The 25,588-nt window shown below is 45.2% G+C and overlaps 1 protein-coding gene across 1 annotated transcript in view; it reads right to left on the bottom strand.

Annotated features, from left to right (window-relative positions):
• LOC142571656 (protein Wnt-4-like) overlaps positions 1 to 13,208 on the bottom strand; it is a 58,353-nt gene extending 45,145 nt beyond the window's left edge. Inside the window, exon 1 of the mRNA XM_075680178.1 lies at positions 12,943 to 13,208. Coding sequence (XP_075536293.1) covers positions 12,943 to 13,025 — 83 coding nt within the window. The 5' untranslated portion in view covers positions 13,026 to 13,208. The remainder of the gene's footprint in view (positions 1 to 12,942) is intronic.
• Between the last annotated feature and the right edge of the window lie 12,380 nt (positions 13,209 to 25,588).

Below are 25,588 nucleotides of genomic sequence, written 5' to 3'. Positions count from 1 at the left end.
ACTTCTGAGTCAGCCTTCATGATGGGCATGTTTGCTGGTAGCTGTAGTAAGCTTCTGTCGACTTGTAGCTTAAATTGCCGAGTTTCTACATCTCTATAGTGCTCTTGTTTGCGTCTCCCATTCATCTGTTTTTCCCCTCTTCACTTTCTTTGTGATTTTTCTGTTTTCCTTTCGTGTGCCCTTCTTTCCCATTTGAGGCGGTCAGGCGCTGTGCCAATTTCGGAGACACTTGCTAACTTGCCTCGATTTTCTTATTTGTGTTTCTCCCTTCGAGAAGTAATGCGAGCGAATTCCTCTGCACAAGGCTTATACCGAGCTTACGTAGAGAACGAACCCGGAGGAAGCACATGGACACTCACTTGATCGGGGGCAAAACAGTGCTGCATGTGAGTTCACCTTTTTAGCCTTTTTCTTACGGGGCCTTATCTACAAAGCTTGATGTTCTTAAAAGTACTTCGCCATTGGCTGGCCGCCTTCACTAGTGTTACGTCTTACATCACGATAGATTAAAAGCTTTCACTTACGAACAATTCTAGCGATTTTTGTGAATACAGGAGCTAAGGTTTAATTTTTTAACCTCTGTATGGCTAAGCAAAAAGGAGCCGACGTCACAACTCTTGGGGGATACAAATCTGTTGCTGTGTTCATTTTCATAATGATGAAAAAGAAATGCTAACCTGCATGAACGAACAGAAGTTGCTTAGTTGACACGTTGACAGTTGGCACCGACACATTCTATCTCAACGAAAGTTAAGACACACAGGCACACGCATAGACACACGCCCGCCGTGGTGGCACGTAGATGCACGGTACATGACGTTCTGTTGCTCAGCACGAGGTCGCGAATTCGGTTCCCAGCTGATCGGGGCAGAATACAAAAACGTTCTTGTACTTAGACGTAGTACTGCACTCAATAAATATTGTAAGCCAAACAGCAGTTTCGCAATATATCCTCCCGAAATTTTCGGGGAGATTCATTAGAATTTGTGCCAATAATACAAGAAAAAAATGTCTCTCGCAAAGTTTGGGACAAAAATAAATGCAATACGCTTGTATTTTGTGACTGAAGTTTAAGACAAATGTCGCGCAAATCTCAAGATCCCTGCTGAGTGTAACATGCCTTGAATAATGACGAGCTTCAACCCCGTCAGGGAACTTCGTCTGCTTACATAAAAAAAAAAGTCACGAGCCTTCTGGAGTTCGAGTGCCGTCAATTGCCGATTACATAAGCTGGATCCGTTGCTACGGCTACAACTGCCATCTAGCCTTTCTCGCGGCGAAACAACCTTCCTGCGTCACTTGTGACTGGGAGTGGCGTTCACAATCGCTTACGCCTATCGTATGGGAATGACCGCCGGCCAATTTGCGACCCCTGTAGGTGCGAGGAAACCATCGAGCACCTACTGTGCCTACGACGTACGACGCCTCTCTCTCAGGGCAACTTCAAACCCACTGAACTCGAGACCGTTCTCCGAGTCAAAGATACTCGGACCGTGACCACACTCTTCACTGGCACAAAAAGCGATTCGTGCGCTAGTACACTACTTGAAGTGCGTCGATTTAAGAGACCACTTATAATGTCCCTGTGTATCACTACAGGTGCACTCAGTGCTCCACTCTCTCTCCCCTTTTTCATCTTTCTATTCCCCTTTTCCTCACTCCCCGTGTACGGTAGCAAACCGGACGCTCGTCTGCTTGACCTCCCTGCCTTTCCTCTCCTTACTTTCTCTCTCTCTCTCTCAACCCTGTCATTGGAATCTGTGCTTTAATGTAGACAGTTAAATGGTTAATCAGCTAGTCATCATCAAATTGTTACCTATTTGGTAACTATCAAGCATTTATCGAGGCCCGTCGCCGCTTGTATTCCGCCACCTCAAGGAAGACATTATTTCCGTTAGACTCTCTTAAACATTTCCGATCTGCTCATTTGAAGCACCCGGTGTGAGCACATTGTAACATCCATGTTTGTGCAATACACAGGTTCCTATGTGATCACATAGGCTATATAGAATGAAACATACTGAATTTTCTAGCGAAACGCAGGTAACAGCACGACTACGAAAAGACGAATAAGCCGGGCCTATCATCGTATTGGTATTGTTCAGGCCCTTAAAGCAAGCTGGGATGCAAATTATATGCAGACTAATAAGTCAGCGCGGCGATTCCTTTTTGCCAATTTTGTGTTACGACCTGGTCATCGTGTGCCCAATTTGTCACCTGCTGCTTACATCTCAACCGTGTATTCGAATGTCGACCGGCGCAAGTACTCGCTTTGGAAGAGTCTAAATGATGTTCTTGTATATACCGGCACTAAGCTCTCTAAGTACCGTTAATCAGCACTGCTTTTTACCTTCCTTCTAATTTGTTGAAAGTAAAAGTTTGAAACTTTACTGCGTTGTGTTTAGATTTGTGCGCGTCAGGATAGTGCATCAAAAGCAAATGCCCTGACGAAAATAACGATATAGAAAATATGTCGCATACACCTCGAAACACTTCTTATTGAACTTGTGCTGCAAGTTTGGATAATATGGGTAAAGTGTTTTAGTAAAACGAGTTGGAAGGTAGAATAGAAAATGGCTGGGTCTTTGCTCTCTGGTTGAGGTTCTCATGTGACAGGTTCACTTCTTTCTTTATCGCAATTACATCGGAGGCATATTTTTCCAGTGGGCAGAAAGATGATCTATAAGTATGCTAGACCTGGAATAATTGATGTTCTCATATCTCACATTGCCATAGAAAGTTATCGCATGGAGTCCACAGTCTATAACAAATTGACAAAACTCGCCAAAGAATTGAAAATTATCAGTCTGTTCAGCAGCTGTATACGCTTCTCGCGATTTTCATGATGAAACGCATATTTGAGTAATAAACGAATAGCTGCAGTTCAGTGCCTCGTGTGTGTCCTCATTTTTGTTTCGTTTTTGGTGTGTCCGTGCTTTTTTTTTCTCAAATGCTTTGCTTAACTAAATCATTGAACTACTAGACCATCAGTACCTGTTAAGTGCTTTTTCACGCTTCTGAATATGCAAAAAATTAGGCCGCACTAAAATTTCCATGCAGAATATTCATCGGCGTCTGAAGGGGTCAAGCCGGAAGGTTAAATGTCCAGTTATGTAGCGTGACTTCTGCTAAGTCGGCACCTGCAAAATGGCGACAGCCCCGTGTATTTTGTAGTCCTGGACAAGTTTTCACAAAAAACGTTATTAGTTAAAACCCTTTGTAAGTTAGAACTCTATTAGTAAGAGCTAATTCAAGTCGATTCTGACGCTGGGCGTATTATTAGCGGAGTCGGCCTGTCAGTGGCAAAACTGCACGTACAAATTGTATGAATTCGGCCACTGGTAAACATGCATGCCAACCGGTGAACATTGAAATTCGTAAAATCTCTGGATGCGACACAGAGGAGGGGAGGGGTGGGTGGGTGGTTAACCTTGTTTTCTTTAACCTTGTTCTGAGCACACGCCTTTCGAGGGATACATTCGCACTTTATGAGCAATATTTTAGCTTCACACAAGCAACACCAACCTAGAACAGCATGGCAGTGATGAGCAACACACTTTATTTAGATCACCGTGACTTTACCAGCAGATTTGCTGTTGCTGATTTCGCGTGCTTCGGCAAGTTGTTCGAAGCATCTGGTGTCCTTTTGCCATAAAAAAAGAAGACTTCGATCGGAAAGTTCAGTGGTCAACGAGCGAATTTTTTTAGCCAGCGGAATTAATTTTTCGTAAAGCCTGACGCAACTTTCGGAAAGTCGTAAAACGAGCCCCAATTCGTAAGGATTACGAATAATTTGGGAGGAATGGTAGATATGCTGGTGAGCCATTCATGATCGGTAACGCGAACAAATCGCTTGCATATCTTTGCCGGAATTTCTCGCGCGCTTCTCAGGATATTAAACATTTACAGCGAAGCTGTATATGGCTAGCCGATTCGTCCGTCCGTCCGTCTGTCGCCTGTACGCTGAAAACTCTCCCGGCGCAACCTCATGCGCATGCGCGAAAAAAAGAGAGGAAGGGAGGCGCGCAATTGGCTGCGCCAGTAGTGATGTCATTGCTCTCCGTCGCAGCCGACCGCACGCGCAGCAGTTTCTCTCCGGCTTCGAAATGGTCAGGCCACGCGTCATACGTACTCCTGAGGAGCAGGCAGCTTTCGATCGGCAATGCCGCGAGTAGAACCGAGAACGAGCTCGTCTGCGCCTTGCCGATGCTGCAGTCCGGGCACAAGAACAGGCTCGAGCAGCCGAGCGCAAGCAGCAACTGCGTACCGAGGATCCGGCAGCCTACCAAGCCGTCGTTCAATAACCGTCAGAATTAATCCAGTGATAAACACAGGGGCCGCAGGTTTCAGCTTCGCTGGTCGACAATCTGTACGGAATGCTTGGATGGTGATTTTTTTCTTGATAGAACACTAATCCGTTCGAAACTGTAATATGCCGCCTTTGTCTGGGGCACTTTTTCATGACAGTCGAATTCACTCACTCGAAATGGTCGAGAATAACCGGACGCGTTTCATCATGTCTAACAAATGCTCGAACTTCAAGTATCACTGATATGAAATCTACCCTTCAATTGCCGTCACTCGCCTCTCGTTTGTGCTTTTTTCACCTCACATTCTCAGATTTGACCAACATTCACTACGAAAACGAATTGATTTCTGCTCACCAGTATGTCCCATCCTGCATTGACCACGGATATGAGGTCGCGATCGGTTTCTGTAGGACTTCCATTTTACGCAACTCATTCTTTCTAAGGACTTCTGGACTGTATAACCACCTACCTTGCGTTCACTGCTAATATAGCAGGCCAGCAAGTTTTCAAGAACACTTTAACTAAGACTAACTAAGAGTTAAAATTTCCCCTTTATCCGTTCTTTGTTGTTCGATCTTGTTTTTGTTTTTACCAGGGGATTTACCGGATTTACATTATTTGCTTCAGTGTTTGTGTGTGTTTATAGGTTAATGCATTTTTAGTTTGGTGTCCTTTTTGTTTAAATGTGTTTTTTATGTGTTCCTTGTAACCACTCCAATCTGTAATGCTTCGGCCCTGAGGGTGCAACAAATGAAGTAAAATGAAACGCATCTCATTATTTGGTTATCGACTTGCCATTCGTACCCGTATGACGCGATAGATGTCACCGAAATTTGTGTAAGCAGCGTTTATTGATATCAGCGTTTACTCATATCAGATGTTACGAGCGTGTTCTGCCTTGAATTATTAAGTGTGCTATCCTGCTCAATACGAGTTGCAATACGGGACGAGCCCGTGGTCCAAGGAACTCCAAGACGGCACGACAGCGTCGACATGACAAAGGAAAAATCGGTAAATTAAACGTCGTTCCTATCACGCCGTACCCCTGCTTATATAGCAAGTGTGCACATCTTCCACTTTATTTAGGCAAAAGAAATATGGCGTCCAACGCGTTTCAACTTGTATTGAGAGTGATAGTACGAGACGTTTTACTTAACTTTATAACATCAGAAAGCCCCTGGCGGAACGCTATCGAGTATTCTACGAATATTACCGGCGTTGCGTCTCGAAGCTTTCAGTACGCGGTTTCGAGTATCGTTGAGGCACTCGATAAATTTATGATCCTAAAAGATTTGGAACACCCTTGGCAATTTTGCCAGCCTTACTGATTTTCATTGCAGAAGAATAGCGAAGGTACACGAATTTCTATGCTTAGAAATTGTTTGTCGAAGGAGTCGTTAGAGAAAAAAAAATATGCACCTCAGTGCATGCGAGGACTGCATGTGTATACGGCTGGGAGAACGCCAATGGTGCACCGTGCTTCTTGAAATAAGTATCGGCGAGCGACTGCCAAAGAAAATAGAAGAAAATAAACTGAAGGAGTGCTTTTGAATAAACATATAGCAATAGTATAACAAAGAAGGATAAGCAGCAAAGCTGTGTTGGGATTACCACATTGACAACTACATTGATTTATATGGTTACCGCTACATTGATTGAATAAAGACACATACACGTAACCTCGTAGTTTTTATCTTGTTTATTTTGTTTCATTTGTTACCACGGTGAATAGCTTTGTGGTCGCTGTGGTACACCGCGATCGGCTGCACGTTTGTGCTAGACGCGTTCTTGCCAAAGGTTAAATCTACACATGACCGGTGATGCGTGGTCGGCACATTGACGTCCGTGGAGCAGTCAATTCCAAACCGTCCCAACAGGAAGGATACAATCCACTTGCCGTCGAGGCGCGCTAGGTCGACGTTAAAATCGACGATTGGTGGGTACACAATCACATTTTATTATGCTTTTCGACCCTCCAATGGGAGCAAATTAAAGGAGAGCCGCCATCCCACATTTTATATGTGGCACCACCGCGACCGCCGCGACTTGTTTTTGTCAACATCTGGGACACATTTTTTCCCGTATCCTAGCCCATAGACAACTTCGTGGTTATAAAAAGAAATAGAAAAAAAATGGGGGGGGGGGGGAGCTCGAGTGCAGAAAATAATTGCTGGTCGACATATGGTCCCCGGTTATAATCCTCAGAAGTGATCGTCAGATAGGCGTTCCTTTGTGCAGGCTTTGCTCCCTACCGCTTAACGCGGATTATGCATTAAAGACCGCAACCACGCACAGAAGGCGAAAAAAGAAACGCAATGGTAGAAAAGAACATAGCGCAAGAGAAAGTTGTCACTAAAGGCAAATTTGCAAGGACAATTCCAAGGCCCCATTGCCTTACTTGCGCTGCAGGCAAAAGGAAAAACGACGACGTTCTACTCAGAAGCACGCTAAGTGTGCTCGCCTTCTAACCACACTTTTATCTATACTGCATAGCATACCCAGCTCATACCTGAAAGAAAGAGAGAAAAAGAAAGAAAAAAAAACACAATGAGTGAATATGCTTAGCCGTTGAGTGATGAGAGTCGTCACAGCAGGCCTGTAATCCGCTGAGGCGTGCGTATAATACGTATATACATATGCCGCGACCTGTAAGATGCGCGCCATTCACAGACGCATACCGGATGGCTAGTGCGTTGCCTGACACAGCCTACCGCTACCGAGTTGAGCGAAGGACTGAGAAAAAAAAAAAGAAATGAAGAAAGAAGTATGTGCCCGCAGAATGTCATAGGTCCTTTGCGTGGCTGCTTTCTTCAAACGAGGTTACAGACCGTCTACGAAACACAAAGCCAGCATCGTCGATTGTTTCTGTGCCTGCCCCCGTAAGCTCCCACGTGTGTGCCTGCCGTTGTAAACGATCGCCGTCCGTGGCGTGCATCTTACTTAGCTTTGTTATTAGCCAGGCCCCGGAAGCTCTGCGGCTGGACTACGGCGTGCGCCGCGAATTATTATTATGATTATTTGTTTTGAAAACACATGCACATATGGCAGGAAAGGGAAAGCGAGGAGCAGGCTGGTATCTGCCACTGGAAGGGGCACACCGCCCGCCTACTCTTGAGAGAGGAGGAGAGAGAGACATAAAAATGGAAGATAGGAAGAAGGGGAGGGAGGAGGAAAGAAAGGAACGATTGTTGGACTGACGCACGTACTTTTGTGTCGAAATCGATTTTTCCCCTCTTGTTGCAGCACCGCGGCAGTGTGATTCGACGATCGCGTGAAACGAACAAGAAAAGGACTGCAGGCATGTTTAGCGAAATGAATTTTGGGTCATTCTTGAAGTAAGGAAAGAAGTGCCCTAGGAAGAGATAGAAATGGACACTCAGGGCTCAGCGCAAGCGTCTCTGAGTGAAAGCGTCAATAGGAGAAAGATGCAAGGATAAAATGCAGCCCTAAAATGTTAGCACTGAGCAGGCTCAGTTATTCGCCTTAAGGTGCGTTTTGTGGCAACAAAATTAGGAACAGTTCTTAAGCAATAGCGCAACGACAGCGGAGCTGTATAATGTCTTTGTTAGTGCTGACATGTGTGGCGACCTGTTGCATAACTCTGTTGCACGTTCCTCAGTGTTTCTCATAGTCGCCTCAAATTATTGATGAAGTCCCACATGAATTGGGCTGAACTCAATACGGAATGAAGCCGAAAATCGAGCTTTGCCACACTTTCTATCTACGGAGTCTGCATCAAAGCTTCCAATGGAGCTCTTACTGTGGACTTTGCTGCATATTGCTTTCCTTTCATTTCTCCAACGACTATTCTCATCATGCGTATATTACCACTCTCCTCTTCTTTTTTCTTGTTTGATTTCTCTAATTTCATTCAGTAATGCTTCCACAACCCTTTCCTTATACAATAAACGTTTTTCGATTCAATTCAATTCAATTCATTCAGTAGCGACAGAAGGGCGTCAAGCCAGAAGTACAAGGCTCATTAATAATAGCCTGCACTTCATGGTTTTAGTTAAACAAGCAAACAAAAATGTATATCCTTTGCATTGTCTAAGCATCTATGACATTGTGTTACTGTACAAAGTCGCTGTTCGATTCCAGGGCCCGCAGTTGGCGCTACAGTGAATGATACAGCGAAAGAGATAGGGACTGCTATATGCCTACAGGCAGCAGTAGCTAGCAGAAGTCAGTAAGTGCTTAAACTGCAGCACTTGCAGTATTATATTTTTCTTTCTTTTCTTTCTTTCTTTCTTTCTTTCTTTCTTTCTTTCTTTCTTTCTTTCTTTCTTTCTTTCTTTCTTTCTTTCTTTCTTTCTTTAGATTACGGAAACGGAACAAACAGAAAGGGAATAGGGCATGCAGATTCGCCCGTTCAAGCTGCCACGAATGTGTACCAACTGGCCAACTTTTCTACACTACGGCAGTTATGGGAGTCAATTGTCCGTGTAAGAATGTGTTGCCTATGCGCAACGAGCTAACAGAGGGCGGAGTAGGCCGAGATTTCTTTACTCTAGTAGGGCGCGCACATCTAGGTATATGCATAGAGCGCTGCCGACGGCAGCGTGGAGCTTTCTCGAAATGCCGTCATTGGCGCCGGGTGAATCACTGCCGTCGTTACGGGGATGTACCCGCAGGTGAGCAATGCCGCCGCGTCTCTCTGAGCGCGCCGCAGAACGGGCGAGCACGTTGTCGGGCAACGCTCGAAAATCAATCCGACACACGTGCGGCTCGGTGGACGTGGGCGCGGGTTTTAGTGTGCGGAAGTCACGGATCATCGAGTTTCTCAGATACTACGGCTGATCTTCACAAACGCAGTCATACCGTAAAATGATGAACCCCGATAAAGCGAATTGTTCTCTATATCGAACACGCCGAACTTCGTGAACAACAATCGCGTAAAATAATTTCCTAATGACGAACTGAACGTAGGATGTATCAAACTTGGGCGTCCGCTGCCAGCGTCATAAAGCCTGTTGCCCGCCGGGAACGAAGCGTTCAGGTGAGGCATTGTTTATTGCTTTTCATAATTGACAAAGCCTACGTGACCACCTTGTTATGACATTGGTGCAAATTGGTGCCGCATCATGAAAAGTGCCGCTTGTAATAAGGGGGGGTACTGCGCCATAAACACGAGGACAACAGAAGTAGAACTTTCACCAATTAGTCCAACTTGCCGCTCGAAGGAAAATTGCCGCTGTGGTAAACAGGCTTGACAAAAATTACTGTCTGTTATGCGTGGTTTTGTTTTCAGTGAAAGGCTTGCTTTTCTTTAATTCTTTTCTCCACTAGAGACAACGAATCCGTATCTAAGGAAGTGATCGCAAAATTTTGTCTAAGTTTGTTACAGGCGAGTTTGAGTATGTCGAGTTACCTTATATAGGATCTCTCAGCTAACATCAGCCAAGCTGTTCAACGAAAAAAAAAAATACTAGTAGAACATGGTGTAATATAAGATTTCAATGCCTACAGTGTTTGGTCTTCATGCCTCTGACAGCCCAACACCGTAAATTTTGTAATTGTAACTATAGCACCGTGCTTTCTAAATCATTTTTTTTTCCGTTGCAAAGCTTGGCTAACATTAGCTGGGACACACGAAATATCTAACTCTATTTAGCGCATAAGGCTCTTCGTTTCAACCGGCTCTCACTGCACAATGTCTGCCGCTTTGTTACATTTAATAATTTGTAATATGTACCTGCGTAACCTTGCGTAAGTTCGCAATTTCCGAATACACACTTCTGTAAATTTGTGTTCAAGAAAGGCACCATAGGTATGATTACCCCTATAACCTCATGGTTCTGGGGTCCCACATTCACATACTTGCTTGTAATTTATTTCCTGCGATAAAAATTGATTGATTGATTGATTGATTGATTGATTGATTGATTGATTGATTGATTGACTGACTGACCGATTCATTTATTTAGATATAGAAAAGTGAAAAAGATAGGCTTCGTTAAAGCCGGTTATACCGAAATCACATATTTGTCACTCAGGCAAGAATAAGAAACGGAACATAGAAAACGAACATCAACGATCACTACAGTAGAAACACGAACACGTCACAAGCACGTGGACACTGTCTCTATGGCAACTAGCATCAAAAGTGCAGTCCAGTACGTGGGACGGTACCCCATCACACAAGGATGAAATAGTCCACACGAGTCACGCTCACATTTAGTTACATATTCGCAAGTAACAACCACATGTTTTATGGTTTATCATTGTTTGTCAGCTTACATAAAGTGCAAAGTATGACCTTGAATAAGCGACCTTATATCCCAATATCACAGTCGAACAATCTGCGTTGATTAACAAGGGCGAAAAAGTAGAAACAAGAATAACACTAACACACTCCAGACTAATTGTCTGTAAAGTCAGCAATATTGTTGATCTGCCAGTTAAAGAGCTAAAACAAGCTTGTCCTGACAGAATACATCAACCCTGATGTCAGTTTGGCATTGTTGTTTGTTTGCTGCTATTTTATCCCGATTGTCTTCATGCTGGTTTGTTTGTTTCTTGCCATTTAATAATCGTTGTTGTGAGACTTTATAATTCTGCTATGTTCGAGTGATACGCACATCCTAAAAAAATGTATCATTACTGCTACAAACTTAATCCCGTATATTTTCGGCTCATTCGGAAATTTGATTTAACTAAATCGCAACTTTTCTCTGTATTGTCTTGTCGAAATAATTTAGTTGTGAGAGAGATAAGAACGCCTTGGCTCACTTTCCAACTTGTTTTTTGTTTGTTTTAAAAAGATGAATTGATATTATTGGGTGTCCGTATAATGAACTGAAAAGGCTAACTGAAAGACATTATTCAGTGAGGCGTAATTTCGGCGTACATATCCCGTAAAATTGAGAAGCGAACTTGTAGGAGTAAGTGAATGTAACAGGTGAAATGAAACTGCAGCAACTCGTCACACGTTTAGAAACAAGCATTTGTTCTCGGGATGCCCACATCTCTCTACTGAAAGGATATCATGAGAAGCTAACAGTGACACCAAGGACAACATAGGGCCAACACTCCCAAGGTTAGTTCTAGTAGTAACACATAAATACCTAAGAACGTGTATGGGGAAACGGCGCCGCAGTAGCTGAATTGGTTGAGCACTGCACGCGTAATACGAAGACGTAGGATCGTTTCCCACCTGCGGCAAGTTGTTCTTTCATCCACTTTCATTGCTATTAATTTATAATTTCTTTCATTCAATTAGTAAGTACAAGTAATTTACCCTATGTTTTCCTTGGTGTCTTTGTTTGTTGGGCTTCTCATGCTATTAATAAAAATCGGGCCCCTCGGTTAACCCCCTTTCTTCTCGTCCTACTGAAAGGAGTGATTCAAGCACTCTGTGTGAATATTAGTGCCAGGAAGCAAGATTATATATGTGCCGAATTTAACGAGAAGCGGTAGACATTAAATTCATACATTAAGCTATAGTGTATTACAAACCATACATTTATGTTAGGGAGTTTCAACCTAAGGAGGCTGCAATGATTTTATGCATTTACTTGTATCACGCGCGGGGTTACCGGTAGGGCTGCCATTAAACTGCTGTAACGCTTGGCAAGAAGCAACATATTATGAACAGATACAAGTTGTCGCGTCCTGCCATATTGAATGACCAAATACATGTGTCACCGTATGCAAATATATGCATTTCAATGAGTAGCGGCAAACGGATGCAAAAAAAAAAAATGTGAAGGACAAAACTCTGGGTAGTTGTAGCATGAGAAATGGCGTAATTACGTCCAGTTTAATGAACCAAATAAATTGTTTGACCTGAACATCACGTATATAAATAATAGTGAGGTCTAACAGGCTTACCATGGAAAATTATTGAGTTGATTTCACATTGCGCATGTAGCGGACAAAGAGAACTGGAAATTAAACAAAAAATATTAGCGATGTAGACAGGAGCCATTAAGACGTAATAAAGGAACCAGAAGGGGCAGTACATATGATCACAATTGTCTGAAAAAAAAAAAGCGTTATCGATGTTATGACATCGATATACTTGCTTTTACACACTAAAGTGGAATTTCTCGTGCTGAACAGCTGTTTCGCAAGAGTATAGGCGTTTACAGCGTTCCATGCGCTGCGTCACCAGACGGAAATGTACCTCTGTAGGCTAAAGTAACACTGTCAAAAACTATACGTTAGCAGATTAATGAATGACTGATAGTACAAATGACCGCTTCAGCTAATGCCAGAGAGTAGATTATAGCTATCTTTGTTGAATATGTGCGCGCGCGTAGAAATGTTCGTGTATATGCCCTTCCTTGTGATGAGCCGTCGTTGAACAAGGCGTCTCTCATGCTCCAGCGGAGTTTTGACGCCTTCATCTTGTTTGGAATGCTCTCCTATATGTGACGCTTGCTTGTTGTTTTCCTATGCGACGTGAACGAGAGCAGCGTATAACACATTCACTGTACATTAATTACAGTCGACAAATTGACTTCTGTACTTCTCCGATGCGTGTATCGGTAGGGTGCGATGCGCCAGCACCGGCACGAATCTAAAAAAAGGATTTCGCTTTTCGTGCGTCCCATCTGCGGTCAGGATCCACGAAAGAACGCCAATGGATTGCATGCACGATCTAGCGTGGGAGCGGGAGTTCGCTTACCACCAACTGCAGTGCGCGGGCCGGTACGAGAAGCAGACGAGCCCAAACCAGACCGCAAGCAGAGGGCCCGGTCTCACGCCCATGCCGTTGTGTCCGTCCCGGGGTCACACACCTCACACCGTCGTCCTCTCGCGGGCGTTTGCGTCAAGTTTCCGCTGCTGCCGGGTTTGCGACGCGGACCCCGAATTCACCAGAGACATCCATAGCCGAAAGTAATCGCGGAACGGTGCCCGGACCGCACGTCGATGGCGCACCCGAAAACCGCGTCGTCGTCTGCGAGCCGCCGTAGCAGACGCGCGCGCGCGCTGTTCGTCTGCTTCAGCCCGCCCACCAATGGAGGTTGGGGCGAGAGGGCGCTGCCGCTCCCCCCTTTCACCAATCGCGTCACGAGGCGGCCGATTTGTGTTTTCCCCCCACACCACCTCCACGATAGTGTTTCCTTTTTGGAGGTTTTGTTCTTGTTGCACGGCTTAAACAGAGTTTATGGGTGAGAGTGTGCCCATACACGAGGGCTGCCGCTGGCTGCCCACAATTCGTACTTTTTTTCTTCTTTCAAGCATTACTCCAACGAAAGCAAAAGTATACGTACCCGCACTGGATGGGGAGAAATGCAGGGAACCAGCACGGGCAGCTTTCGAAGTTTCTCGTGTTACATAACGCGGAATCCGGGCTTACGCAACCGTCTAAAAGCGACGGGTTTCTCGCGAGCCATATCAATTAACGTGGTGTGGATCTCTTGCAAAGTGCTGGAAGCTTATAAAGTTGCCGTTAGCACTTATTCCTTTTTTTTTTTTTGCGAGTTTGGTGTCCCTCGGAAGTGAACACCGTTATTTTCTTTTCACGTTGCGATTGGCACCATGTGCACAAGATTATGACGTCTTATCTTTCCACACACGATGCGAACGGTTTCCTGTATTGCGCAAGTTTCATAAAGCATTAGGACAAAGTATGACTCAGCATATTCTTGTTTCGTGGAAGTATCAAACAACAACGCCCGCCAGCAAGCTGCGAGCATTGCACAGGATGCGCTAACACGAAAATATTCTGAATTATCTGCACATTTACCCTGATGCCAACTGTGAATTTCATTTGATCAGCTCCTTAGGACACCTGCGACTTAGAAGGGTTTGGGCGAGTGCTAGTTGGGACGGATCGTACATTTTTAAGCAGCGCCAAGAAACGCGTGGACGCGTCGATAAGCAAGAGCACAGGACCAGCGCTGGTCCTGTGCTCTTTTTCGACCATGTGGTTCTTGACGCTGCTTAAACATATACACCAATGATGGAGCATCGATTGTAGGCATGACGAGCTAATGCGGGGAAAGCATGCCCCAAATTAGCAGCGAATTTTTTATTTCCTTTGTGCCTAATGCTCTAGCTCAAATTTTATTTACGACATCGGCCTTGAGTTCGCGGATGTATTCAAGGTGGAAGGAGAGATGCTAAGCTAAAAGTTTTGTGCGCAAAATAAAGAAAGAAATTGAAAAACAAAGTCGATCGCTCTTCACCTATTCGTACTTGCCATCCCATATTGCTTGAACGTTAGAACAGAAGTGTTAGTGCTCTCCACGTATTACGCTGTAAACGAAAACGTGAACGATGGCTTCAGTAATGTTGATCGCAAACACATAGGAAGGGTTTGAGATGTATTTTTCGTAGTGTATGTTTTATAAGGTGTGAAATAGTTCCTGGGTGTATCACAGGGATTTACGTAGGCATGGTTTCATAGAATATGTTGGGTGTTGAAATGTCTATCACATTCCATTGATGAAGCGAGGTGGTCTGTTTGTGTTTGCCAAATGTGGTTAATGAGTGTATTCGGAGGATGGACTTTGTTCAAGATGGCTTTAGAGCCCTGTACCTGTTATTGTAGGTACGACTACGGCTATTGCCGGCAGGCCTCGATACTTGTGAATGAGTACTGACAGGGTTGGGGGTGGTTGGAAACGACGTTACCCATTGATCTATAAGCTATACTCAATCCTAGCTTGTGTTTTACGAGCTAGCGCTGCCAAACGAAGAAGAAATGCTGTCGAAGAAGCGGAACTATGAGGTGGTGAATAATAGGCGGATGAAATTGGCTGCTTTTCCGGGCACCGTATTGTTTTGTACAAAATAACCACAAGCATGCTGCGCGGAGTGACACCAAGAAGTCCGTATACTCAGGAAGTGATGATATTAGAGTAGACTATTTCCTTGCTCGACCATTACGTGGCTCATCATTACTTTCATCAATACAACTAATCAGAAACCTGGGACCAAAGAGCAAGGCACTGCTGACTAATGCCATAGAGCAAGTGATTAAAATGAAGAAAATTCCAGTTGGATGGCATGAACGCAAAATGAACTTCACCTACCAAGGCAAAGGTGATGAGGAGAAGACGAGCTCGTACATGCCATTTACAGTAACGTTAGTGATATACTGAATGACAATGCAAGCCATAAAATTAGAACGATCGAAGTGGGTGGAGAAAGATGATATGCTGGGGGAACTGCACAATGGGTTCAGACCAAGCAGACGCTTAGAGGATAATATGCTTATACTAACTCAGTGCGTAGAGATTTCAGTAGCTCAGAATATACTTTTATGAATAGAATTTCTAGATATTAAGGGAGCCTACGACAACATAGACAGGAAATTGTTATGAGATATTCTCAAGCACGAAGGCATAGATGAACATTTTGTGGAACTTCCGAGGGAGATTTATAGAAACAACCGATTACAAATTGTATGGGAAAGCGGAAAATGTAATGATGTGGTGAAAATTTACCAAGGACTGAAGCAAGGATGTCTTATGTCTCTATTGCTGTTCACACTTCATGTTAAGAGCATAGAAAGACGACTGGAAAACAGTGAGTTAGGATTTTATTTATCCTATATATACATGCTTAATGGGCAAAGGGTGCAACAGAACACCCCTGGACTGATGTATGCGGACGACATAGTACTACTAGCAGACAATTCAAGAGACTTACATAGACTTGCGAGTATGCGTGGCAATGCAGCGACGAATCTAGGCCTTACAGTTTAGCACATCGAAATCAGAGATAATGATCTTTAATGAAGAGGCGAGTAATTGCGTGGTATCATTTCAACAGCAAGTCATACCCATAGTCAAGCAATATAAATACCTCGGCGTATACTAAATGAAGGAAAGACTTACTCTAGCACCCGCCAAGATAATCTGAAAAGAAAAGGGACGCGTAATACAGCAATACTGAGACACAGAGCAATTCGGGGCCACAATAAGCATGACATAGTGCGTGGAATCTGGACAGGAGCAATGGTTCCAGCGCTAACGCTCGCAAATGCCATTCTGTGTCATACTGGAAGTTAACCAAAAATCGGTAGGCCGGTGGGCTTTGGGAGCCCACAGTAAAACCACAAATGAGGTGGCGTAGGTTGACATAGGTTGAGCCTCCTTTGAAGTCAGAAACGCGCAGAGCAAAATTAGTTTTGAAGAAAGGCTGAGGAACATGGGTGCAAATAAGTGGGTGGCTAAAGTGCGCAAGTATCTGTACCTGAAATGCGTGAACACAGAATGGAGGAAGAGGTCATGAAAGTTGGCAATCAAGCACAGGGTAATAAAAAGTGCAAATAGACAATTTAAATTCTTCAAAAAGAAAGTGAGAGAAACAGAGACTGCAAATTGGGTTTGAAGGATCGAAACAAAGAAGTACATGGAAATTTACAACAACCAATAAATCAGTAGAGAAAATCTGTATGATAACACAAAGGGCAGTGGCTTGCGCGAGCTGGCAGCTTGAGGATAAAAACATATCGCAATTTCTCCCGAAAGGCGAAGCATCGATTGTGATAGAAAATTAGCCATACGAAGTAAGGATAGCACTTTTATCGGCCGTATCAACTTGTAATCATTCGCTTGCTAACTAAATTAACAAACATGGTGTCAGCGCGCACCGAAAACATGAACACATCACACTCGATGACCGCGAACACTCGCTATCAGAACGCTGGCATGAGGAAACGCGGCAGCAGCAGCGAGCGAGGTGATCTTCCTGCTGTCTATCGCTTCAACGCAAGGTGAGCGCCGAGAACACAAAGCGCGCACAAAACTACGAGCGGCCGACGCACCTAGACTCTGCTCCCAACGCAGATCGCGTTCAAGCTACGGCCGCGTGACCGCGCAGCCGCCACATGCGCAGTTGCAGCCGGTGTAGAACCCCTCCTCCCTCCCCTTCTGGTGCCTCGCAACGTTGAGTGCCTCGCGCGCCACGAAGGACGGCGCGCTCCCTTTTTGTTTCCGTCCCTTTCGTGTGGGCGAGATTGAGCCGCAGTCGTCGTGTACCTTCGTACGCTTTCACTCGTACATACAGCTTAGGTCACACGGCGACGGTCTTTTCGTCCTTGGACTTTATACGGAACCTCACGGCGACGGCGACGGCAATGACAGAAATCCGCTTGGAATGTCCACATAATTGCTATCGCAACAAAAATACCGGAACAAATATTCGCAACAGGATAAGGCATTTATCTTCAGCAGCGAAAATCCCGAGAAAACTCGGCACATTGCAACGAAATTCCAAGATATTCACCCAGCATGTGGCGTGCGCGTTTACCGAACTTCACAGAACACCTGAAACGTTCCTACTGGTGCAGAGAATTTTTTTGTGAAACGGCTTGCTCTTCGAAGCAACGCCTTCAGATTTGCATGACATCAACAGGGTTTGATACATCCAACTTCGCGTGCAATTTGGACACACTGGCCGCCAAAAAAGCGTTTCCCCTCGCTCGCATCGCGAATGAGTAGTATATTTTTGTTAATTTGTTTTGCTTGCATTGTTAATTGTTATTTTATTGATTGCTCGCAAAATACGATGCTTTAACAAAGCAATCACGCTTGTTTCCTGCTCGCCGTTACTATAGGAGCGCTGGTCGTTGGTCTCACGTATTCTCGGTGCTGCTTTTACAGAGCATTAATGCCATTGGCAAATTTCTCTATAGTTAGAAAGGTACACGGAAGTTCCAACTTCTATTTCAATCCTAATTTTTGTCAAAACAATGAAGACATGCTTTCGAGGAAACTGACGTTTTCGACTTGAGAGGAACTCGATAACCATTGGATAAACATAGACACCACGAGTGCACGAAACTCTAGCTTGTCAAACATAATAACACAGTTATGAAAAAAAAATGTGGTCTGATATTCACGTAGGAACGACTGACTAGGACTAAAATATTTGACAAGGACTACATACCCATTTTCTAGAAATAACGATGACATTCTATTGAAAACGGGTTCAGTAACGTAAAAGAGTGGAATCTCGGTAAAATATACAGGATATGTCAACGGCATGGACCCTAAATACATGCTCGCTGGCAAACACACTGCTATGAAATAATGTTGCAGCACGATATATACTGCCGTCGTGAAAACAAAGCGCTATCAAAGGTCCTTGCAACACAATCTGCGACGAAAAACATTCCTAATTCCTATCGGACTGCATTGTTAAATAATAACCTTTTTTATTAAGTAATTTAATCATCATTTGGCAAACAATGCTTCGCACATTTGCTTTTAAATATAGGTATGGCTAAATGAAATAGTCTAATAGTTTCGATTCCAGAAAGGGTAAGGTGAAACATTAGTTTCCAGGTAAAGGGGATCTGGTCATGCACGAAGTGACGGTAGTGGAACGCTCTGTTTATTGAGAGCGTTGTCGGAGCACCCTAATGGTTGCTTAAAACGACAATGACGCTTTGCGCAGACGAATGACTTTAGTGAGTGAGTGAAGAAACTTTGTTGTGAGTGCCTGCAGAACGGTTAGCCTTTCCCTGTTAGGGACGCGTTACCGTGACGCGGCCATGACGTCTTCGCGGCGTGTAGCGTTATTCCAGCTGTGTTCACACTATAGGTACGTACTTATTGTCACGACAAAGCTTAGTTTCTTTCTTAAACGAATGTTACGGCTTCGCAGGAGTGCCTCCGGAAACAACCAGTTAAACTTATACTATATATGTAAGTTGCCACATGGTAAAATAGCGACTCAATGAGGAGCGTCACTCGTTCAAGAGCGCATGAGGCCCAACACTGTTCACTGCTGAGCTCATTGGTAATGCATTGCGAACACTGCGCTAAGCGGAAAATTTTTTTCTTACAGGGAAAGAGAGGCAAGGTGGGGTCTTCGAAACGCGCAAGGAACGCCGCGACCGCGCGCTAGTCGCGTCGGCGAGACGGAGTCGCTCTGCGGCGTGCCGAGCGAGGAAATTGACATTTATTGACGGGGCCGCATATTCGCGGCAGCAAAGAGTGTACAGAAAGATACAGACTCTAAGCAGTGCCACAAAATCGGAGAGCCGCTCTTTTTAAGGCGCCTCGCCGACCGCGATGCTACTTGTACACCTCTTTGTTACTTTCGTGGCCTCAGCTTCTGCAGTGACCTATAGTTCTGTTCAGAAATCAAATAGCCCTAATTTGTTCCCCACTTTGATTTGTTCAGAACAGACATTTCGCGCTAAAAGAAATGCGCTGTCACTGAAATTCTTTGTCGCCCTGTTTTGTATACTTAAAGACTTGCGAACTGTCGATCAAATAACCTCGCCAAAAGCCCACCGATTCCCAGTGGGACAAGTACGGTAGTCTTGGAAAGTATGCAATATGGCTGATGAGTGGCTCAATTGAAGGATAACACCTAACACTGCGACGAAGTTCCCTATGGTGTCCTGCTCACCATAGGTGAAGAGCTGACACTCCCGTAGGGCGGCCCTAGGGCCTGTCTCACTGTTAATCAGCGTGCCGCTTACCTCTGTTGGAGTTTCGATTTCGATAGCAAATCTTCAGCTTCTTGGTTCACTTCGGACGTTGGAATATCCGATTGTATTTGACCTCATCCCTTAATGTCTTGGTTATATTGAGCATGCTGCATTCACATCTGTATTACAGTTTCCTTCCTATTTCCCATTTATATGTGCATAGTCTCTATGAGGCTACGATGTAGTTGATCAAACCAAATAACATATATATATATGACCAGCTGAGGCTCTTTAACTTGCACACAGGCGCCGTACACGGCCGTTTTTGCATTTCACTGCATCGAAATGCTGCCTCTGCTACCGGAATTTTATCCCGCGCCCTCGGGCTTATACAACGTCAAAACAACTAGGTCACCACGGCGGTTAAAAAGGTAGTGGGTGTTGGTACGATAGAAGTGTACGTGCAATTGTGGTCTAATGGCTAGTAGAATAGGCATAGAAAGTCAGAAATGTTGGTTTTCTTAATGGTACTGTGGTCTTGATGACATGTATACTTGTTGTAATGAGGACATTTGTCTATAATATGTTTGATCACTGAGTAATTTTGTAGAAAACAAGGCCGCCAGCCTACACACCTATAAGTGTAGCAAAGATGGTGGTGCCTTTGCTTGAAAACGCTGGATGATGCCCCTTGGTATGTCTTGAAAAACTGCCAGGGCCTGCTGCATCCAGGCGCGAAGGTGTTGAAACAAAAGGAATCATTTCCGAATCTGTTTTTACACATATTCATTCTAAGAAGCGTTGTGCTGCTCTTGGCATATTTTGAAACTTACACGTTGTTACAGCGAGATTAGAAGCTCTTTGCTGTACTGACTTAAAATCTGCGCCTTGCAAAGCATCCTAAAATATTGCTTTTTCTTATATTTACGAGCAGCACAATGAGAAGATGCACCCTTGCACCTGCTGCGAGACTTTTCAAGGAAATATTAATTTCAAGCTTGGAAAATGTTTATGATCGATTGGTCAGGGCACATTACGCCACAAAGATCTCTTGCATCCTGTGATGAGGCACCCGTTAGGTTTAACGTTTGGGGGAAAGAAACGTACTCGTTCCATTGTCATCTAATTCTCACAGAAAACTAAGCACCCAAGAAGTGAGAAAGTTGGTGCGGGTTCATTATTTACCTACCCTGGCTGCTTAGTGGCTATGGAGTTGGGCTGCTAAGCACAGGATTGCGGGATCGAATCCCGGCCGCGGCGTTTGATGGGGGCGAAAACACTCGTATACTTATATTTAGGTGCAGGTTAAAGAAGACGAGGTGGTCCAACTTATTCCGGAGTCTCCCACTACGGCGTGCCTCTTGATCAGATCGTGGTTGTGGCACCGAAAAAGCCAAAATTCTTTATTTAGTTTCATTATTTGTAGCAGTGTTTCTAAGAGCAGCGAAAGACAAACAGCAGCGCTGTGGCTTGTCTGCGCGTTACACCTTAGTCGCTGTCTGTCCCAATTTTCCAAGTGCAACGAAAATCTTTGAGTGAACATGCAACGAGTCATGTCGATATGGCTCTGGCGCAGGCGGCAGGCGCGCATATTCCTTCTAGGCTGACGTGGGCACGTTTTCGTAGAAGGATGCCGAATGCGCAGTGCACTTCGGAAACAGCGCTTCATAAAATGCGCGCGTCATGTTGCCAGCAGGTGAATAACAGGTTACAATTTCTGTGCTTTGAACCGTAGTTATCGTGGACGAATGTCATGGGCTTAAGCTTCCAAGGTAATGTACACGCGTTTCCGAAAATGACGGACGTGTAAGCAGAGTGAGTGACTGCTGCCCGAGTCAGAAAGGGCCGCGGTGTCCTTGTGATATAGACGTCCACAAGACACTCACCCGTAGTTGTATATCGCAGCGGCTATGGTGTTGCGCTGCTGAGCTCAAGGTCGCGGCTTCGATCCCGGCCGCGGCGGGCCGCCTTCCGACTCCGTACTCCGAACGCTCGTGTACTTAGATTTAGGGGCTCGTTAAAGAACCCCTTGGAGAAGACCAGTATTTGTGTGTCATAGCTTTAGCCACGATATGAAGCTTTCTTGCAGCGTCGGTTCTTCATAAGGGGATTGGAATTGGTGAAGGCTTCCAGATGGGCAGACCGGGTGGCTTCGGCGGCGAGGTCATTACCAGCAATGCCGGTATGTGCAGGTAGCCACTGGACCATAATTTCATGCCCGTCGACTTGGTTGCGCCCTTCTCTTATTTCATATGTCAGCTGCTCATGAGTACTATATGCTAAAGGGAAAAATGCAGACTCTGAAGTGCTGCCCTACAGTCGCAAGAAATGTCCCATTTGTGGGTGTCTCTTGCAGGAGGTATTTGACAGCAGCACGCAGGGCAGCAAGCTCTGCCGCTGTTGATGTTGTCATGTGGGACAGCTTGAATTTTATTGTGGTTTTCGTAGTCAGAATGGCAACGGCACCTGAAGAGCTGGTAAGTGAGACTGAACCATTGGTATATATATGCGTATTCGGTCCCCGTATATCTAATCGGTTAATGGCAATGCCACCTATTTCAGAACTATTTTTCGGTGATAAACCTTCTTTTTTGCACCCGGAATACTTAGGTGCACCTGAGGCTATTGGAGACACCACAAGGGTAATGAAGGCCTTGCTGCTGGTATGCATCCTAATGGAAGACAATCTGTATGGGTGATTATAACTTCAGAAAACGTTACACGAGGTCTCTGCGATGGAAAGAACGCCAAGTGACGATCAGGGACGCGGGAAATATGACGGATATGCGTCCTGAGGCAATCCACAGCAACGTATGTTTGGATGAGATTATTTTTGGCGAGCACGATTGTTGCAGCTGTTGACGCACAGCGAGGAAGTCCTAAACACGTGCGAAATCCTTGACCATGTAAGCTCTCCAATGACCGATTATTTGACTTGCACGTACTGGACAACACATGAAGGCTGTAGCGTAGACACCCTAGGAATAAAGCTCTGCACAACTGAAGCATGGAGCATACAGATGTGCCCCATGTTTTCCCGCACCTGAACCGCAGTACATGGGCAATCGACGATAGTTTTTTATTCAGGTACGTGGAATGAGGGCTTCAGGAAGATTTCGGTCAATTATTACACCCAAGAATCGATGGGTCTTTCCATAGGTGATAGCGTGTTCTTTAATGGAGACTGGGTATGGTGTCATAGGTTTACGCATCAATGCAGTCAATGCACATTTCTTGGTCGATACAGTCAAGCTTTGTGTTGGAAGGTATGCGATGTCAAAGTTGCTGCCCGCTTCAATCGCGAGCGAACCTGAAGGCGAGTTACCGCAGGCGTCCAAAGGCCGATGTCAACTGCGTATATCGAAAGGTAGATTGTTTTAGGTAAAACTTCAGCTACTCCAGTGAGTGTCACATTGAACAATACGGGACTCAATACTCCTCCTTGAAGCGCGCCGCAGTAGGTGTAATGTTCAGCTGGGGGGCCATCTTTCGTTTGTCCAAAAAAATACTGGCGAGTCATATAGTCGGATAACCAGCGAAGCATGCGGCCGCCGATTCTGATAGCCTCCAAGGAGTTGATGATGGTGTCATGTGCAACGTTGTCATATGCGCCTTTCACGTCGAGAAAGAGCGCGACAAATTTTTTGCAACAGGAGAAAAGTGGCACAGCTTACATAAACAAAACAATGAACTTCACGTAATGGCCTAAGGAAAGAAAAGTCACTGTCCGCTCAAAAATCAAAAGTTCACTTATGAAGTTCAATAATGCTATGCAGTAAACGCGGAAGCGACGAAGTCTAAATGTGGAGAATGGTTTTCCGCATGTCGTTACGCCGCACGGCTCTGGCGTAACGACTGTATAAAGTACATGCGGTGACGAAGGTTCCCGCTCGCTCCTGAGGTGAACACCGTGAATCGCAGTGTCGGGAAGTCTTGAAGTGGCCCCTACACCCTCGGAAGCCATGAAAAAGAGTTACCGAGAATGGGGTCGGGAAGCTCAGGCCCAAAGCCCTACGGTTCTCACCAGAGTCCCGGCGGACGTTCCGAGGCACTCCGAGGCGTCCGAGCACCACCTGCACCGTCCTGATGCCTCCTCGAACGCCTCCAGCTCCCTTTCAACGCTTTCCTTTAGCTATTCTCCCGTGAGCCCTAACTCCTGCTGGGTTAACTGAACGGCATTTATATTGACCCGCGCGTTTTATACCAGCGCTTGCTTTGAAATCGCTATCTTAAAACTATAGCTGCCTTTGCACTATCGCGCAGTGGACGCAATTCTTGAGAGTAAGCGTCTAGAGCGTTCGCTGTCAGGTCTTCTAGAAAAAAAAAAAAAAAGAAAACCAGACGCGCAAAAACGGCAAGCCTTTGAAAGCGAAACATGTATTTGTGAACCTCGCCGGGTTTCGTGACCGTGGGAGCTGCGGCCTGGCTGTTCCCTTGCCGAATAGGCTAACCAATCACAGCGGAGCACGCGGGTCGCTGGTTGCCTTGCAGCACCACCAGATAGCGCTCGCCTCCACGCATCCGCGACAGCGGCAGCCTTGCGGGAAAAAAAAAAAGAACCAGAACGCTTGCTTTCGCGCATCTACGGCTACACGGTAATGAGGTAGCAAATGCTTCTTGCGGACAAAATTTACTCCAATTGCGCTACGTACGTATGCGCATGCTGCCTCTGTAATCACGATGCGTTCAAGGCGTCCTTCTGACTGGCTAATAGTCAGCAACTCCACCTAACAGATGGCTCGGCATAGTTAGTGTGCGCTTGTATGTGTGCGTGCGTGCGTGTATTCGTGCCGAGTACACACGCATTTACACATGATTCCAGCTCGTTGGATCTGCTGCATTTTTCCCTCTGAAGTTTTGCTGAGAACAACTCAGAGCCTCTTAGCACGTGACATTTGTCACCATGATATTATGCCCACTATATTTTGCTTAAACCTATGCCGTTTATTGCATGCACTCTGTTTGCATTTGAATTTTGTTACCCATTTAGCGAATTGACGTTGAAGTTTTGTCAACTTATCGCAATGACGCTACTCGGCAGTGTTTGATTTCTTCCATATTAACGGCGCTTCATTTGTGTGAGCTCAGTTGCAGCTGTGTCTGTTTTTTTCTGGCACCGAGGCGGCACCTGTATTGCTAGCTAAAACACGAACCAATCATCACGGCGCCTAAATGCGATGGGCGTAGACGTCACTGGAGAAGCAACAACATCAACACCACATGGGGCCGCCGGGGACAGAAATATATGATGTATTTGTGGGAGACTTCGGCGTGATATCGAAAACACGAAAGCTTGTTTTTAAATTTTGTTTAGATGTAGAAGCATGGGAAGGTATAGGCTACGTCAGAGCCGGCTATCTCAAAATCTCACATGCGTTATGCAAGAAACGAAGGAAAGGACACAAGAAAATAAAAAAAGCAGATTTTAATGAAATTATATTTGCGTATATCAATTGTTAGTGAGCATTTCCGACATTTCCTAGAGCCTTTTCTAGGAGGTGCTGGGCTAGTTTAGAGATAGCGTATATACTTGCGTAAAGCGCCCCCCCCCCCTCTCTCTCTCTATTTCGGAGTGCGGAAATTTTGAAAAATGAAGTTTCACTATGCATGATGCGTGCGCCTGCGTGCTTATTAATTTCCGCGAACCCGCCATTAACTGCGTCTAGTTGTGCTGCCGACGATGACATCATCATCATCGTAACGCGCACTTGGCAACAAACCGCTACTCCGATGGTCGCCGACTCTCACGAAGCGGCGCTGCTTAGGTGGAGGTGACGGGCGCGACGGGTGGCAAGCCGTTGCCGGAAGTTCACTTTCAAAATTTTTAGTGCCAATCTTCCGTATCCGCGATTGGGCGCGAAATCACGTGCATGATGCAGCGCTTGGGTCCGCGGGCGACCAGCCGGCAACTATACCGAGAATGCCTAGGAAG

This window comes from Dermacentor variabilis, chromosome 2, assembly GCF_050947875.1.
Source record: "Dermacentor variabilis isolate Ectoservices chromosome 2, ASM5094787v1, whole genome shotgun sequence".
NCBI classification, from domain to species: domain Eukaryota; kingdom Metazoa; phylum Arthropoda; class Arachnida; order Ixodida; family Ixodidae; genus Dermacentor; species Dermacentor variabilis.
The sequence above is the reverse complement of the archived record's forward strand: the minus strand, read 5'-3'. Positions and strand labels throughout refer to the sequence as shown.